Genomic DNA, 14783 nt, shown 5'->3' with positions numbered 1-14783 from the left:
TAGGAAGCAAATTATTTGGCATGAGGATACTAATTAGACTAAGAGATAGACTAATTAGACTAATTAGACTAATTAGACTAAGAGACAAAATACTCACTCTTAGACTATTAGAACAAGTGTATACTGAAAAGTATGAGGTTCTGTTGTTTAATTTGAGATTCGACGCTGGTCGGAGCGTTACACTTAGTGATCCTACTGTTTAGCTAAGAAAAAATAGTGTGGTTTTATGAAATGGCGAAGATACGTTGACCAATTACCCAGTCTTAGACTATTACAAAAAAAGTATACTGAAAAGTCTGAAGTTCCGCTGTTTATTTTGAGATCTGACGGTGATCTGACACTTGGTGATTCTACCGTTGAGCTGAGAAAAAATAGTGTGGTTTTGAGAAATGACTGTGATACGTTGACGAAACGATCACTCTTAGACTATTAGAACAAGAGTATACTGAAAAGTCTGAGGTACTGCTGTTTAATTTGAGATCTGACGCTGGTCAGAGCGTTACACTGGGTGATTCTACTGTTGAGCATCGCGGATGACATTGTATATCTAGACCATCTTATTGGACGGTCAAAACTGATGATGCGGTGGTTACTCCCTTACCATTTTTAATAGCGGTCTTCTTTGAAATATAGCCGTACAGTGGCATATAAACGGGAATTTAACCATCGTCTGTTGGCATTTGCTTCTGGTTGTTCTGTTTTTGTTTTGTTTCTGTCAGAAGAATTAGTGCCTTTGTGTTTTACCTCTTTTTTGTGCTCCATCCGTTTTTTTTTTATTGATGGGTAAAAATAATTGAGGATTGGGTAATTGAATAATAAGAGAATTGGGTAGAGAATAATAATTGAAAAAATGGGTAATTCATAATTGAGAATTTTGAATATGAGACCCTTTAGTCTTCTTTTTTATATATTAAGAGCAGGTAATGGATTTGGGTGATAGGAAAGCGTTATGGAAGGTTTCATCCAAGATCTACAAAGTAAAGGGATTAGAGTTAGGCGAGGTTAAAGTCATAAGTGAGGCTATTAGTTGACTCAATTTACAGTTAAGAGTTAGGCAGGGTTGTGACCTATCCCTGTTTTTATGAACTGCTTGGATGGACTTTTATTTTTAGAAACACGGCAAAGGCTACGGGAGGATATGATAAAAAAAAATGGGAAGTTAGAACTCCCCAAGATTTAGATTTTGGAGATGATTCAATTGCCTTATAGGAGAATTGTAGCCAAATGGATGAATTTTCAGATGTTTTCATAGTTCAGCGTATAAGAACAGGCTTGAAAATGAATACTAAGAAGAATAAGCTGCTTAGACTAGGAATAAATGAGAATGAAGAGATTATATTAGGTATTTAGAAGATCAATCAAGGGTATCGCTTAGCTTCACTTTCTTAGGTAGTAATAGGAGTTAAGATGGTGAATGCAGTGAATATGGAAAATGTAGAATAGAAATAGAATACTGTAGAATAGAAGTAGAATAGAAATGTAGAATAGAAATTATATCCTTCATAAAAAAGGATATAAGGGAAATAGGAAATTGGTGGGAGGGAGGAAAAAGAGTGATGATTTAAATAGCAAACACCAAAAACAAGAAGAAAAATAGGGAATTTCTCAAGACAGTGGGAAACAAATTAGAATGAATATTTCGGCCCGAAGTCCAAGGGCCGTCCTCAGCAATACAGATATATAATAAAAAACAACTTACAAGATTATAAAATCAATAAAACTAAAATGAACCGTTTTTCAAAACAGTCCCAGCATCCTTATTGATTTTAGTTTTATTGATTTTATCCTTTTCCCAAACCTGAGATTCTAGCCTAGTAGCAACTAACCTAGATACAGTCCCTACCATCTCTCCTATCCCCTTTCCCTCATTCCAGCAATTACCTAGCCCTGCACGGTCTAATATATTCTTCACCTGATTTGGCCACGAATCCTTCCTCCTATCTTGAAGCATCATTAAAAATGTGTGTTTAACTAGTCTATTATCTTCTATCGATGATACCCTTTCCTAATATTTAACCATACTAATTAACCAACTCCGGCTCAGACATTTTATTCCTATATTCCCTCTTAGTACTAATCCATTAAACTTATTACCAAGGCCTAACATACGCTTAAAAAACCTCAACTGCACTCTCTCTAAATTCAACCCCTTATTAAACCCCCAAAGCTCCGCCCCGTAATGAAAAGCCGATCTAACCCTAGCATTAAAAACATACTTTAGCAGTCCTACATCCCTAATTTCTTTGATACTACTTTTACTTTACAATCCTAGTAGTCTATTTCCCTTACTTTCTTCTATCTTGAGATGTTTTATCCATTTCCCATCTGACGAAAGCCTACAACCTAAGTACTGAAATTCATCTACGTAGTCTACTGTCCTACCTTCATACGTAAACTGGCACTGTGAATCTATCTGTTCTCCACTTTTTCTAAAAACCATTACCATCGACTTCTTTATGCTTAACACTAGCTTCTTAATCCTAAAATAAGAAGATGCTAGATCTAGCAGTTGTTGTAAATTGCTTTACTTTCCGCTACTAATGCTATGTCATCCGCAAAAAGTAATGCCATAACGCTTGCACTTGAAAGCTTAACTTTTGGGGTGCCTCTGCCAAACAAATATTCTTCAAAATCATTAATATACAATGAAAATAGCCTTGGGGGAATTGTACATCCCTTCTTAACACCAAGTCTACTCCTAATAACCCTAGAGAAATCCTTGCCTACTCGTACTACGATCTTAACTATATTATACATATGATGCTATAATCTTAACAAATGAGCTTGGTAGCCCTAATGCTAACAACGACTCTATCATTAAACTTCTATCCACTCCATCAAACGCCCCTTTTAAATCCAAAAATGCAACAAATAGCCTGCCCTATTTTCTCCTAACCTGTTTCCTAGTCATCCCCAATTAAATAAAAATCTGATCTATAGGACTATAGCTTTTTCTGAACCCTGCCTGCGAATCTGATAAAATTCTATTTTGGTCTATCCAATTATCTATCCTACAACCTTACCTACCCACCTACAACCTACAACATTATCTACACTACAGCAAAAACCTTACTAAGCATATTACTTAGGCTTATACCTCTATAATTCCCATGGTCGAATCTATCCCCCTTTTTAAATAACGACACTAGAACAGACGTAGCCCAAGACAAGGGCCATTCTGCACTCTTCAATATACCGGAAAACATCCCTGCTATAACAGGCAGCAGTCACACCCGTCCCCACTTCCAAAGTGCGGTTGGTATTCCATCTATACCTGGAGCAGACTCCAGGTATAGAATACAACTACATACAGCTACAATGCATAATGTAGTTATTAGCTTAGGCAGCGCAATAGCGCTGCCTAAGTAACGAGCGAAGCGGGTACAATATATTACTTATTTTTATTTTTTTTTAACATAGAACTTTGTATGGATGGCATTTTCGTAGAAACTTCTGAAGGGGCCATTCAATTGGTATTGGAAGTTCTAACGCCCTTTTAAAGAGCCAAAACTGATAGGAGTACAACCAAACCCTCTCCCATGCATCTTTTGTCACAAAAGATATCCGTTCAAAATTTTGAGGCAACCATCTTCTCTAGCATAGTTCAAAAGTTTATTCAATGTATATCTGGGGATGACATCCTCCCACAAACCCTTGGGGTAAGGGCTGTAAGTTATGCAAATCGAATATTGTTTATACATAATGTTTGTTATCAGGAAAGGGGGGTATATTTGACCTGATAGCGAGGGAATTCAGGTAAAGCCACATGTTTTAGGAGGAAAGCTACAAGTTTTTCCTTCAAAAATAAAGATACAACTTCTTAATCTGTTTAGTTCCACATGTTTTCCCTTCAAAAAAAAACTACAACTTCTTAAGCTGTTTGGTGCCGCATGTTTTAGAAGGAAAGCTACGCGTTTTTCCTTCAAATGGAAAGGTACAACTTCTTAAGCTGTTTGATGCCACATGTCTTAGAAGGAAAGCTACGTGTTTTTCCTTCAAATGGAAAGGTACAACTTCTTAAGCTGTTCGGTGCCACATGTTTTAGAAAGAAAGCTAATTTCTTTACCCCAAAAGGAAAGTTACTACTTCTTAAGCTGTTTGGTGCCACATGCTTTAGGAGGAAAGCTACATGTTTTTCCTTAAAAAAAAGCCACAACTTCTTAAGCTGTTTGGTGCCACATGTTTTAGAAAGAAAGCTACATATTTACCCTTCATAAGGAAAGCTACAACTTCTTAAGCTCTTTGGTGCCGCATGTTTTAGAAAGAAATTTACATGTTTTCCTTCAAAAGGAAAGCTACGACTTCCTATGTTGTTTGCGCCACATGTTTTTGAAGGAAAGCTACATGTTTTTCCTTCAAATGGAAAGCTATAACTTCGTAAGCTGCTTGGTGCCACATGTTTTAGAAGGAAAGCTGCATGTTTTTCCTTTAAAAAGAAAGCTACAACTTCTTAAGCTGTTTGGTGTCACATTTTTTAGAAAGAGTGCTAAATTTTTTTGCCGCAAAAGAAAAGTTACTACTTCTGAAGTTGCTTGGTGCCAAATTTCTTAGGAAGAAAGCTACATGTTTTTCCTTCAAAAGGAAAGAAAAAACTTCTTAAGCTGTTTGGTGTCATATATTTTAGAAAGAAAGCTAATTGTTTTTCCTTTAAAAGGATAGCTACAACTTCTTAAGCTATTTGGTGCTTCATGTTTCAGAAGGAAAGTTAAATGTTTTTCTTCAAAAGGAAAGCTACAACTTCTTAAGCTGTTTATTGCCACATGTTTTGGAAGGAAAGCTTCATATTTTTCTCTCAAAAGGGAAGCTACGACTTTTTAAGCTGTTTGATGCCACATGTTTTAGAAGAAAAGCTACATATTTTCCCTTCAAAAGGAAAGCTACAACCGCTTAAGTTGTTGGGTGCCACAGGTTTTAGAAGGAAAGTTACATGTTTTTTCTTCAAAAGGAAAGTTACAACTTTTTAAGCTGTTTGGTGCCACGTTTTAGAAGAAAAGATAAATATTTTTCATTCAAAATGGAAGCTACAACTGCTTGAGTTGTTTGTTGCCACATTGTTTTAGAAGGAAATCTACATCTTTTTCCTTAAAAATGAAAATTATAACTTTTTAAGCTGTTTGGTGCAACATGTTCTAGAAGGAAAGCTACATGTTTTTTCTTTCAAAAGGGAAGCTATAACTTCTCAAGCTGTTTGGTGCCACATGGTTTAGCTTATTTTCTTATGACTTTTGAACCCCATTTCTTTTCCGTCTTTATTTTTTTGTGCCCACTACTACCAAGGATTGTATTTCTCCTATATATTTTTTTTATACATCTGGCTATGTAAATTTCAATTTTTCCTTATTTATTTAGATAAATATGGTTGTTTATGTTTCTGTTGAACCGATTTAAACTGCAAGATTCCAGTTCCTCTATCCTTTCGTAAACTTAGACTCCCACTACAAAGCTTAAATTTCCCTCCATGCGTGCAATGCTTTGATGTTGATTTTGGGTAATCCTACATCCACAAGTCATCCTCACTCCTAGGTTCAAACTGCTCATGTTCTTTAATGAATTTGTTTAATCACTTTACTTTTATTTTTAGTATATTTCTATTTTAATGTTCTTGTGTAATTTATTATTGCTATTACTAATTACTTTTAGGAAACACCAAAAACAAGAAGAACAAAAGGGAATTCTTTTCTTAAGACAGTGGAAATCTAATTAAAATGAATATTCCCGCCCTATGTCCAACTACCATCCTCAGCAAAACATAAATTTATAAAAGCAGAAAAACTTACAACAAGATAAGACCTATATAATATAAACTAATATAATATTTCATCGCTATTTACTTTTAGGAATGTGTGGGGATGGGGCAAATGACTGTGGCGCATTGAAAGCAGCTCACGCTGGGATCGCACTAACAGAAACGGAAGCTTCGGTGGCCTCCCCATTCACATCCAAAGAGGCATCCATAGCATGCGTCGCTGAACTCCTCCGAGAATGCCGTTGTGCTCTTGTTACCTCATTTGGAATGTTTAAGTATATGGCTTCTTACAGTTTGACTCAGTTCATTTGTTGCATGATGCTCTATCAGTTGGGTACAAACCTGACCGATTTGGAGTTTCTATACATTGATTTATTTATAATCACCGCCATATCATCTGTGTTTGCACTCACAGGATCATTTGAAGGTACATTCTATTACTTTTAATCTTTTATGACACATATAACTTAAATAATGAAGTTAATATACCTAGGGAAAGTAAAATAGCTCTTCGGTATGTAAAAAAAGAAAACCGTGAAGTATTTGTATTGGGATCAGACTTATTTCCCCCGTGATTTACCCCCCCCCCCCGAAGTTTGAAACTCCCCTTCCCACGACAATTATCTCCGGAAAATTCTACCCAAATATAAAATTGAACACTAGAAGGTAAATCACTGACAAATAAAATGAATGAAGAAAAGTGTATAATTGTTCATCATGTCTTATGAAGGAGGGTCATTGTTCAAACGGGGGAGGGGGGTACCAGATGCCTGAAAGAGTGCATTTGAATAATCAAATTTTTCTAAGTTTCCACGAGCCTTCAGATAAATATAGGAAAGGATATAGGGGAGGGGTTGGTAGAAATTAAGCTCTCATCTAAGTTCAGGTAGACTGAACCTGAATAAAGGTTCTGCTGGTTGATACCTTACTTCTTATTGCAGACAGATATTTATTTTAAACCTTCATTTATCTAATATAATTTTTTCGTATTTCATAAGATTATATTCAATGATGTTTAAGTGCATATCAGCTATTAAGAAGGAGGCGTTGGGGGATCATTTTGCAGAGGGGACTAGATGCCTCAACGGGCGTATTTACCGCCAAAACATCGTAATTCTTATCCGGTTTTCATAAAAATATAGAAATAATGCTAGGAAGGGGGATGCAGAAGCTGGTATCTCATCTTGTTGTATTTCTGGGAATATTTTTGGTCTATGCCTTTATTGTGAAAATAAAAATTAAACCTAAAACAAGCGGTATTTATTCTGTTTAAATCCGCTCCTCCCCCTTTTGGTCGTAGAAACTTTAGAGGATTCTCATTCTATCAGAAATTGAGAGTTCAAGTGCCTTTTTTGATATTCAAAAGTGATTTGACAGCAACCACCCGCTGTCCTACAACCTTTTTTTATATCTTGCCCATTTGTAACCCCTTGGGATATCTTTTTAACATTTTGAGGCTCCCATTTTGCATAGAATAGCTGGAAATGTCAATAAATTTGCATCCACGTATGACAAAACTCCCTAAGCCCCTGGGATAAGATCCATAAATTATGCAAACTTTCAATATTTTACAGACGTATTTTATAGTTGACAAGGGGGAGGGGCATGTTTGATCTTGGGATTTCAGTGGCGTCAAACTTTTATAGATTTTTTTTTGGTTCAAAAGATCATAAAAATTTGTTGTCAGAAGGGGGTTGGGTTAGGGGTTCAAGAATTAACTTGCAGCTATAAGTTCTTGGGCCAAGGGGACTAATGTAAAAAAAATCATTGAAATAGGTCCTTCTGTAACAAAGGTTGCTAAAAAAAATTGCTAATTTGTTTTATTGACTTGGAACTTGTTTTTCCTCTTTTGAAGGGGGCATTCTATTAACCAAAGAGTAATACCATTCGACTTTTCAGTCAGCTCCAAGTATGATTGGTCACAACCTTTACAGTTGCAGCCCCTTCCCCTAATGGGCCAGATGTAGCCCTAGGCTATATACAAAACTACAAGAAAACACTATGAAAATTAAATTCCTTTTTATGATACACAGAAAGTTTCTGTTAATCAGATTTTCATATTTCAATCTGTTTTCATCTAGGCTTTTACATCATCTTACAAGATATATTTTCACATGCTTTCATTATCTCACAATGATGTGCCATTATAGACCAGGTTCAGAATACAAATAACGAATACATACGATGATTCAACCAGAAATTTGACTCAACCGAAAAACGATTCAACCAATGAAAATGTAAAACCCAAATTTTGGGTGGAAATGGGTAATAAGAGCCAATTTAAAAGAAACCAGAACTTCATTGAGGGGGATAATAATAATATGCTCTAGTTTTTTTTACTATTCCGTAATTTTTATGGCTGTGCTAGCAGTATGTTTGATAAATGTGATCGATCACCGGTATATTGAATTTCTACTGTATTTTTCTTAATCTTTGGTAAATGTAATATTAATTTTGATATAGTTAGTAACAGACATTATTTAAGTATTATTTTCTATCTTATTAAATGACGATCCTTTAAGTATTGGTCCGTTAGCCGTCTTATCCGCCTTTTTTCATGATCGCCTTTCTGATGTTTCTGTTTCTTGAATTTTTTTCCTTTATTTACTCTGCTCTTTAAATTGTTAAGTTTTTATGTATGCACTGTATTTTCTTCTTTTTTTTTCTTTTTTTTGTGATAATCCACAAGTGTCATCTTTGTATATGACATGGGTTAAAAATTTATCACATTATCAAACAGTTCGTGCCGGTTCAATAGTAACCAAAACTCTAAAAAACGGAATTTTGATACCAATAGTTAAATCAAAACAATCGCATTTTAATGCTGATTTTAAATATATAAGTTTCATCAAGTTTAGTCTTACCCATCAAAAGTCACGAGCTTGATAAAATTTGCCCTATTTTAGAAAATATGGGGAAACACCCCCTAAAAGTCATAGAATCTTAACAAAAACCACACCATCAGATTCAGCGTATCAGAGAACCCTACTGTACAAGTTCCAAGCTCCTATCTACAAAAATGTGAAATTTTGTATTTTTGCCAGAAGACAAATCATGGATGCGTGTTTTTTTTTTTTTCCAGGGGTGATCGTACCAGTGGTCCTAGGATTTTGCGAGGGGGATTGTTCGAACGGAAATGAAAAGTTCTAGTGTCCTTTTTAAGTGACCAAAAAAATTGGAAGGCCTCTAGGCCCCATCCCAAACTCATTTTTTCCCAAAGTCGTCGGATCAACATTCTGAGGTAGCCATTTTATTCAGCATAGTCAAAAAACCTTATAACTATGTCTTTGGGGACGACTTACTCCCCCACAGTCCCCGTGGGAGGGGCTGCAAGTTTCAAATTTTGACCAGTGTTTGCATATAGTAATGGTTATTGGGAAGTGTACAGACGTTTTCAGGGGGATGTTTTGATTGGGAGGTGGGTTGAGAAGAGGGTGTTATGTGGGGGAAACTTTCCATGGAGTAATTTGTCATGGGGGAAGAAGATTTCCATAAAGAGGGCACAGCATTTTCTAGTATTATTTAAAAAAAAAAAAAACAATGAAAAAAAAATATGAAAAAGTTTTTTTGACTGGAAGTAAGGAGTAGCATTAAAACTTAAAACAAACAGAAAATATTACGTATATAAGGGGTTCACCTCCTAATACCTCAATCTTTACGCTAAAGTATTTTTAGCAATTTCAACTATTTATTCTACGGCCTTTGTCATTCAGGTGACAAAATTTAAGCTTTAGTGTAAAGAGCGAGGTATTGACGAGTGGGCGAACCATCTCATATACATAATAAAAACATACAAATATAGAAGTTTTTACGTAAGATAATTCGTAAGTTACGTATATCTTTTACTAATGAAAATGTTCGTAAAAAACTAAAAGCTCTAGTTGCCTTTTTAAGTACCCAAAAAATTGGAGGGCAACTGGGCCTCCTCCCCCTCCTTTTCTCTCAAAATCATTTTCGATCAAAACTATGGGAAAGCCATTTAGCCAAATAAATAAATATGCAAATTTCGCTTTATTAATTCATCTGTGGAGAGCCGAAATCAAAACCTGAATTAACTAAAAAACGTTTAGAAACTAGATAAAAAAAAATAAGTTTTTTTTTAACTGAAAGTAAGGAGCGACATTAAAATTTAAAACGAACAGAAACTATCCCGTATATGAAAGGGGCTATTCCCCCTTCAACGCTCTGCTCTTTACGCTAAAGTTCTTACTGTTTTAAAAAGTAGAGTTGAGAAAAAGAGTCAAACTTTAGCGCAAAGAGCAAGGCGTTGAATGGAGAACAGCCCCTTTCATATTCGAGGTAATTTCTGTTTGTTTTAAGTTTTAATGTCGCTCCTTACTTTCAGTTAAAAAAAACTTGTTTTTTTATTTAATTATTACAAAGAGTTGTGCCTTGAATCGATTCTGGTGGAGGAGGAGCATGCATGGAGGTGGAGGCATCAGCATGGAGGAGGAGGTGCAGGCATCAGTTGACTTGGTGCTACAACGACTTGTTAGTTATAGTTGCTGATATTTTTAAATAAACAATTATAGGGAAGAACGGGCCCTCTTCTTTTACAAACATGCACGAATGGCACCAAATGTTTAATTGTTTATCAATAAGTAGCAAGCACGACTTGTTTTTGTTGTTTAGTTTATACGAGTATTAGCTGTTTCTTAATCAATTAATTCAATCAACTCATTCAAACCATTTTTTTTTTCAGGGAAATTGCACGAAAAACCACCACCAACGTCACTCATTTCAGTTGGCCCTTTGATGTCAATACTTAGTCAGGTCATAGTTACACTAGCTACGACTTACACTTCCCTAGAACTTACCAAATCACAGCCATGGTATTATCCATACAACAACACTGAGGATTTTGGTGCAGATTCATCTTATGAAAATTTTTCAATTTTCTCAACATCTCAGTTTATTTACATCATTTTAGCCATCTCGTTTTCGAAAGGTTTCCCATACAGAAAACCTTTTTATACAAACTTGCCCTTTCTTCTGCTAACTATTCTACAGCTATCAGTATCTGCCTACTTGACTGTATACCCAGCTGTGTTTGTGCAGAATTTCATGGAGTTGAAACCCCCTCCAGAAGTTTGGTTCAGAGGTATACTGCTTGTTATTGGATTATGTGCCATGGTTTTGTCACTATTAGCTGAAATTTATTTTGTTGATTCTTTTATATGTACTGTCTTTACGTCTTGGTTGGATAAGCTGTGTGGAAAGAAACTTAAAAACTACGAAAAAATTATCGAAGAAGTAGATAGCGATATAAACTGGAATCCAAATAAATTTTTAAATTCAAACAAAATGATCAAAGTCAGAAAAGAAAGATATAATAGAAATGAGTTTGAGCTCAATTCTTTAAATGAGCCATAGCTCAAGACTCACACTTGTGCATAGGAAAATCGGTTACAGCTAAACCATTATGATCAGATATGCTCGCAATTTTTTGTTTTGCCTAAAAGATGAAATCCAGCATTCTTGTCTTTTAAATGGGGCCAAATAAGGGGGGGGGTATCTAATTTTTTTTTACTTATTGGAAAAATCGAGTCCTTCCCATAGCTGTTGAAAAATCATTTTTTATCTTCTTTAGAGAAAAAAAATGAATTCCCTCCTCTCCCCCCTCTACATTTTTTTGAATTGCAGCCACTGACTATTATACCAATATTGCCTTTGTCGTAGAAACTGTTCATTAATTTTGTGTTTGTGTTATTCATAGTTTTATATTATATTCTAATTTTTAATATATTTTTGATGCTATAACTTGTTTTTCCCCTAGTTATTATTCTTCTGTATTTGGAAATTTCTCTCACATCTATAAAATAAAACAACAATTAGTAATTGCTATCATGTTGATTGTTGGTTATCATTCTTTTCATGGTGGAGTTGGTATTATAGAATGATGGCAGGGTAGAAAAATCTAATCGACCTTGGGAAATGAATCTAATATGTAGGCTATTCAGTGTTTATTTTTCAGTGTTTAGTAATCAAATTAATTGGTAATCAAATTAAAATATTAACCAAACTAATTAGTATTTATATTGTTTTTCAGAGAAAGGAAGCAGTCATCCTTTAAATCAAGGATTTTAATCAGGGTTTTATCCTACATGTTTAAGATTTTTAATCGTTTAAATCAAGAGATTAAATTGTTAAGTCAAAAGTATATACAAAACTTCAATTACTTATCTTTTTGATCCGACGTTAGTAGGAATTCTCTACCCCCCTCCCCACAATCTGTAGAGTAGCAAATGTATTAATCTATCAGTGTGTTTTATTCTTCCCCCTCCTCCTTCTTAGGAAAAGAATGTCTAAGCGCACGGCTGCTATTTTCCTTTGTTATAAATTTAGGAGTGCCATTTTTATAAGGAGTGTCCAAAATTACGTACAAAAAGATTGGATTCTAGACCAGGTATAGATAAAAGGTTTTGAATTTTAACAAGCCTCATTATTTCACAAAGCTTTATTATAAAGCAGTAGTAGTGTTGCATCAGTAGTAGTACTAACAGAAATAATAGAAATAATAGTAGCAGCATGTACATGTTGTCTTTTGGTAAGTCGGAAATTCCCCTCGTGGCACCTCGCAAGTTTTACCTTGATACGATAAGCTGTTTAAAAATATTGCTTCTTTTTGGTCCCTTTTCAATGACTATTCTTGATACTTCGTCTTGATACTTTTAACCTTACAATTAGATGCAATTGAAGCAGTAGTTGGCATAGTTTAGCAGCAGTAGTAGTAGTAGCAGTGGTAGTAGTGTTAGTAGTAGAATGCACATATTACCTTTTGGTCAATCAATGTTTTCATTTTAAGCATTCTCTAGAAGTTCCAATTTAACAACTTTTCCCCTAACTCTGGTGTTCTTTATTGTATTTCAATTTACTTTTTTTTTTCAATATTTTAAAAACATTTTGTTGACATCAGGCGTATCAGATAGGCTCGGTTGCCAGTTGTCTTTTATCCATTCTAAACACTAGGTATTGTAAATCTATTTTATTTTCATACAAGGGAACCTTCAGAATGGCTTTGCTCTAATAATCCCCTAGCAGAAAATAATTCAGATAGACGTGCACCGACGAAATAAGATATTTTTCAAGTGCTCTTTCCTCAACGTTCCCTCCTTCAGCTAATCATGCAAGCCCTATGCCTACAGGCTCATCTTGTTATATCGGAAAATGGTGGCACAAGGAGATAAAGCTCTTAAAAAGACCGTGTTTGGACGTTCTTGTACAGTACAGCCAATCCTTGTAGAAGATTAAATGGAAAAACAAGTTTTTTTTAACTGAAAGTAAGGAGCGACATTAAAACTTGAAACAAACAGAAATTACTTCGCATATGAAAGGGGCTGTTCCCTCCTCAGTGCCCTGGTTCTTTACGCTAAAGTTTGACTCTCTATCTCAACTCTACTTTTTAAAACAGTAAAAGACTTTAGCGTAATGACAGCCTTTGGAGCTCTAATTTTGTCGTTGGCTTTGATGCAGCTTCTTCCACTTGGTATTAACCAAGTGACATATAGCGATCGCAAACTCTGTCGGTCTGTCTGTCGGTCTGTCAGTCTGTCGGTCTGTCTGTCCCGGTTTTGCTACTTTAGGCACTTCCAGGTAAGCTAGGACGATGAAATTTGGGAGGCGTATCAGGAACCAGACCAGATTAAATTAGAAGTTGTCGTTTCCCCGATTCGGCCATCTGGGGGGGGTGGGGGGCTGGAAAAATTAATCGGAAAAATTAGAAAAAAGAGATATTTTTAACTTACGAACGGGTGATAGGATCCTAATGAAATTTGATGTTGGGATGGATATTGTGTCTTAAAGCTCTTATTTTAAATCCTGACCGGATCAAGTGACATTGGGGGGAGATGGGGTGGGGAAACCTAAAATCTTGGAAAACGCTTAGAGTGGAGGGATCGGGATGAAACTTGGTGGGGAAAATATGCACAAGTACTAGATACGTGATTGACATAACCGGAACGGATACGCTCTCTTTGGAGGAGTTGGGGGGATGGGTTAATTCTGAAAAATAAAAAAAGAGGTATTTTTAACTTATGAAGGAGTGATCGGATCTTATTGAAATTTGATGTTTCGAAGGATATCATGTCTCATAGCTCTTAATTTAAATCACGACCGTATCCGGTGACATTGGGGCGAGTTGGGGGGGGAGAGCCTAAAATCTTGGAAAACGCTTAGAGTCGAGGGATCAGGATGAAACTTGGTGGGGAAAATAATCACAAGTCCTAGATACGTGATTGAAATAACCGGAACAGATCCACTCTCTTTGGGGGAGTTTGGGGGGGGGGGAATTTGAAAATTAGAAAAAATGAAGTATTTTTAACTTACGAAGGAGTAATCAGATCTTAATGAAATTTTATATTTGGATGGAAATCGTGTCTCAGAGCTTTTATTTTAAATCTTGACCGGATCCGGTGACATTGGGGGGAGTTGGGGGCGGGCAACCTAAAATTTTGGAAAACGCTTAGAGTGGAAGGCGGGATGAAATTTGGCGGGAAAAATAAGCACAAGTCCTAGATACGTGATTGACATAGCCTGAACGGATATACTCTCTTTGGGGGAGCTGGGGGGAGGGTAAATTCTAAAACATTAAAAAATTAGGTATTTTTAACTTACGAAGAAATGATCGGATCTTTATGAATTTTCATATTTAGAAGGACCTCGTAACTCAGATCTCTTATTTTGAATTCCGACCGGTTCCAGTGTTATTGGGGGGGCTGAAATCTTGGAAAACTCTTAAAGCTGAGAGATCTGGATGAAACTTGGTGGGAAGAATAAGCACAAGTCCAAGATAAGTGACTGACATACCCGTACCGTATCCGTTCTCTTTGGGGATTTGGGGGGGGAGTAATTCGGGAAAATTAGGAAAATGGGGTATTTGTAAATTACGAACGGGTGGTCAGATCTTAGGCCAGAACTTGGAACAAAGTGCATCAGCAAAGCCTTGCCAGATATCTTGGAACGGAGTTGAAGCCGTGACATCCCCTCACTATGGTTATAACGACAGATCAGTAATCCACAGGTTTTTGGTCGTACTATT

The 14783-nt window shown here is 35.8% G+C and overlaps 1 protein-coding gene across 1 annotated transcript in view; it reads left to right on the top strand.

Moving 5' to 3' along the window:
• Window positions 1-11764, top strand: part of LOC136036668 (polyamine-transporting ATPase 13A3-like) — a 107255-nt gene extending 95491 nt beyond the window's left edge. Inside the window, exons 18-19 of the mRNA XM_065718975.1 lie at window positions 5838-6173; window positions 10449-11764. Coding sequence (XP_065575047.1) covers window positions 5838-6173; window positions 10449-11119 — 1007 coding nt within the window. The 3' untranslated portion in view covers window positions 11120-11764. The remainder of the gene's footprint in view (window positions 1-5837; window positions 6174-10448) is intronic.
• Window positions 11765-14783: the final 3019 nt, after the last annotated feature.

Source organism: Artemia franciscana, chromosome 15 (genome assembly GCF_032884065.1).
Source record: "Artemia franciscana chromosome 15, ASM3288406v1, whole genome shotgun sequence".
Classification (NCBI taxonomy): Eukaryota; Metazoa; Arthropoda; class Branchiopoda; order Anostraca; family Artemiidae; genus Artemia; species Artemia franciscana.
The sequence above is the reverse complement of the archived record's forward strand: the minus strand, read 5'-3'. Positions and strand labels throughout refer to the sequence as shown.